Source organism: Gouania willdenowi, chromosome 5 (assembly GCF_900634775.1).
Source record: "Gouania willdenowi chromosome 5, fGouWil2.1, whole genome shotgun sequence".
Classification (NCBI taxonomy): domain Eukaryota; kingdom Metazoa; phylum Chordata; class Actinopteri; order Blenniiformes; family Gobiesocidae; genus Gouania; species Gouania willdenowi.
In genome coordinates, this window is record NC_041048.1 from 39,101,344 (window position 1) to 39,105,433 (window position 4,090).

Genomic DNA, 4,090 nt, shown 5'->3' on the forward strand with positions numbered 1-4,090 from the left:
AACATAAATTACTTTATTGGATAACAAAAAAAAAAATGTTTTGGCTATGGCAAACAGAAAATAGGAGTTATTATCACACAAGCATTATACACAAAAAGAGATAAAGATTGTCTGCTCATTGCACTGGAAAACAGCCGTAAAAAGTTCATAAAAGGCACAAAAAATTCATATTTATATCATTCATAAACAAAGTATTCATCATCACAAAGTCAGGCAAGCACGTCTCCAAGATGTAAACTGTAAAAAATCTTTGGTCCCAGCCTTCTTTTCATTCAAAGCCTATAATAAAGCTCATTATTTTGAACTAATACTGCAATCTGTGTCCACAAAACCACAAAACTTACAAATGAGGTAAAAAATATGGCATGATTTGGTTTTTTTCTTATTAAAAAATATGACGTTTTTCAAGGCACTATTTCATTTAAGTTATATGGCTTTCTTTAGCTGGTATTATTAACACTGGTAACCTAGAGTGCATGGCAAACGTTGCCATTTATTCTGCAGCAGCAGCCGCGCTGCTGCTACACGGTAAAACTTCTTTACAAAACAAAAAAGAACAGCTTTTCCTATCTCTGAAACTCATCAGAATACAGAGAGGGCTCCGATGTAGTCAAAATAAAGGATTACAATTATCCTTAAACACCAACGGATGCCATTCTTTTATGATGACATTCTTCCTCTTTTTTTTTTTTTCTTCTCTTAAGCAAACCAGGGGTAGGAGAAGTCACCTGTTAGCAAGTGAAGGTCATGGCTGTAGCACCTGTTAGCACCTCATCTATCCACACCACAGTACCAGGGACAGCTGTGTGTGCTCAGGCCTTTGCTTTGTGTGATCGTGTGTGTGTGTGTGTGTGTGTGTGTTGGCATTCTAAGAGATTTATTCCACCCACAAGATCCTACCTCGAAGCAGCTGTGTCGAGGCCTCGATCCAGGACAGAGCGGCACCTCTCACCCCAATAACTGGACTATACATGTTATGTGTGATTGGAAGGAATGAATGGGTCGCATTAGAAAACAAAAAGGAAGGAGAATAGGGAATATCGTTCACTTCAGATTTGGTCCAGTCACATGATCTCACTCTTAGTTTAGGAAAGAAAAGAAAACCTGCTTCGCTTGTGAAGTCAGATCCGTCGTGTAGGGGTTCATGTCCTCCTGGTTTTTTTTTGTAAAAGCAGGTTGCTTTCTGTTCTCTTTGGCAGCCTCACGTGTGGAGCTCCTCTTGCCCCTCCTGGTCTCACCCTGAGGTGGAGCAGCACCCTGAGGAGCTGTGTTTCTGCAGCAGCGACATGCGGCTGAAGGTGCGCGAGCACACGCCACACTGGTACTTCTTCACCTCGGCGTGCGTCTGCAGGTGAGCGCGCAGGTTGGAGCGGTCGGCAAAGGCACGGTTGCAGTGGGGGCAGGAGAAGGGACGCTCACCTGAGGGTGAAGAGCACAAAATAAACCCTGTTAAAGACTACAATGGCCACGTTTACATGAGAGCTCTGATTACCCTTTAATACAGAATAAAAGTTAAATCCTCTTTAAACTGACCTTGTAAAAATTCCAAATGAAAATGGGTATTCCAATTAAAACTTAAATCCAAAGTAAGTGGCTGGTTTATTCTGATTTTAATTCCAAATGGAATAATTAATCTATCTTGTAAAGCAGACATGGGCCACTGGTGGCCCTCACAAAATCACTCTAAAAACAGACAAAGTAACTGAAAAATACACAAAAGTGCCAATAAACAAAATGTTGGCGTACGACAAAAAATGACTGCAAAAACATAAAAAATGACAGAAAAATACACAAAAGGACTACTAAAACATACAAAGAAACAACAAGAACGCTGTAAATGACTCCAAAAAGTTTCAAAATTATAGAATGAGACAAAAAAAAGATTTGAAAAATACACAAAAAGAACAGAAAAATACACAAACTGACAACAAAAACATAAAAAAGTGACTCCACACAAACAGAGAGAAAACGACATACAAGGTGACAACAAATTACACAAAACAACAGAAGTATACAATAGAATTAGATAAAAGGACTTCAAAAATACACAAACTGACAGAGAAACACACAAATGTACCGTACAAAAATAGAGAAAACAAAAACACATCAAATTGACTCCAAAACCAATAAGATGACAATAAAAATGCTCAAACCCTTTGTTATTTCCTATGTTAAATTTAATGCTTTGATGGATAATTATTTTAAACACTGACGTGAACGTTAATAATATTGTGGCCCTCAGATCAGAGACATTCACGATTTTGTGAATGTCCGTGTGATAAAAGTTGCCCATCTGTTGTAAACTCTTAATTCCGCTTTAAACTAATTCCAGTCGTTCTGCGTACGCTCAAAGATGGCCTGAAAGATGACGAAACGGGCTTCTTCGGGGACATGAAGCTTTGCACCAGGATGGGTGACAATAAAACTCGAAAACATTAGCAAATGCGTCCCCGTACTGTATGCACAGGCTGTAAAATCCCTAAGTTTATCATTGTACCTGTTGTTAGAGCTACTCTCTTTATCAGAGAACAAATATTTATTCCTGGTTATTGTTTTCCATAGTTTTACTGTGATTTATTTACCAGTGATTTGTTCCTATCTCCTTCTCCTGCTCAGCGGACAAAAGTGAAACGGATGTTATTGTTGAGCTGCTGTTTCAAAACCACTATCAAAATAAAAGTGAAAATAGTTATTATTATGTTGTAGCCAAAAATAAAAGGTTTGTTGTGTTTTTTCCTGAAAGATGTGAATACGTCACGTTCGCCCCCTGTCCAATCAGAACCCTTCCCAACCCCCAGACCTAAAGTGGAATTAAATGAAGGCGAATAAACCTGTTTTCCATGTAAACCTCAATTCGGAATGACTATTTCCATGTAAACACAAAGCAGAACACTTTAATTCCGATTAAAAACCATGACGTAACCGTGACCAATGAGTGACAAACATCAGGTCACGAGAGCATTGAGCAGATAATAAAGAATCACATGACATTGTGCTGGGGTCAGAGTGGCTGAATTAGCATAATTCAATCGGAGCCAAATGAGATTAGTGTTTGTAGTGAGTGGCTGCAGGTACTGAGCTCACTGTTTACAGCCATTCTTCAAACCTTTTGTCCTCACTGTGATTGTGTCCAGGATTAGATCATTAGCTCACCAACCATTGTCAACGGGACATTAGGGACAATTAGGGATCAATGAGGACAGAGTCTACCCAGTCCTCCCAGCATGACACTCACTGTGTGCTGCTCAGGTGATGAGCTCATCACCTGATACTAGAGTCAGGGATTGTTACAGATATCTGGAGACTTTTCAGGCCAAATGATGAAAGACTAAAATCCATACAGCACAGTATGTGTTTCGATACTGCTTCTTTTTTAGACAAGGTGTTCTCAACCTTGGGGTCAGGACCTAGGAGGGGGTCGCCAGATGCCTTCAAGAAACTAAGGATGTTTTCTAAAATAATTTGAGCCCATTTTTGCCTATTTTTGTTTACAATTTTTCTGCAACTACACCAAACTTGCCATATTTTAACCTATTTTCATCACTTTTTCTTGTCATATTTTTGCTCCTTTTAATGCATTTTTGCTACATTACTCCCATTTCTGCCACTTCTCCAGCAAATTTCAATGCCTTTTCTGCACATTTTTCCACTTTCAAGACATTTTCAGCACATATAAACACTTTCCACCACTTTTCCACCTAATGTCACATATGTTGAACCATTATTGTCACTTTTAACCTCTTTTCACCATATTTTATGCTTATTTTTGTCAATTTAACCACATTCACAGTTCTTCATGCCCATTATTTGCCAGTTTAAACTAATTGTTCCTACTTTATAAATTACATTACCTGCCCCTCCCCCCATTTCTGACATTTTTAAGTTAATATTGACACTTTGACACTTAAAAGAAAATGGTTACATTTCTATATCCAACAGTTATTGAGTAAATTATATTTTTTTGTTTTAAAAAGACATTGTGAAACTATAAAAAAATGAAATGACCAGACAACAATCAAATGCATCACATCATAGCCGACCAATCAGATTAAAGGTAATGCCCCATCAACAGCGTTAAATAACGGTTATT

General features: G+C 38.1%; 1 protein-coding gene across 1 annotated transcript in view; it reads right to left on the minus strand.

The window, feature by feature from the left end:
- Nucleotides 1–604: 604 nt before the first annotated feature.
- Nucleotides 605–4,090, minus strand: part of snai1a (snail family zinc finger 1a) — a 6,083-nt gene continuing 2,597 nt past the window's right edge. Inside the window, exon 3 of the mRNA XM_028446264.1 lies at nucleotides 605–1,419. Coding sequence (XP_028302065.1) covers nucleotides 1,235–1,419 — 185 coding nt within the window. The 3' untranslated portion in view covers nucleotides 605–1,234. The remainder of the gene's footprint in view (nucleotides 1,420–4,090) is intronic.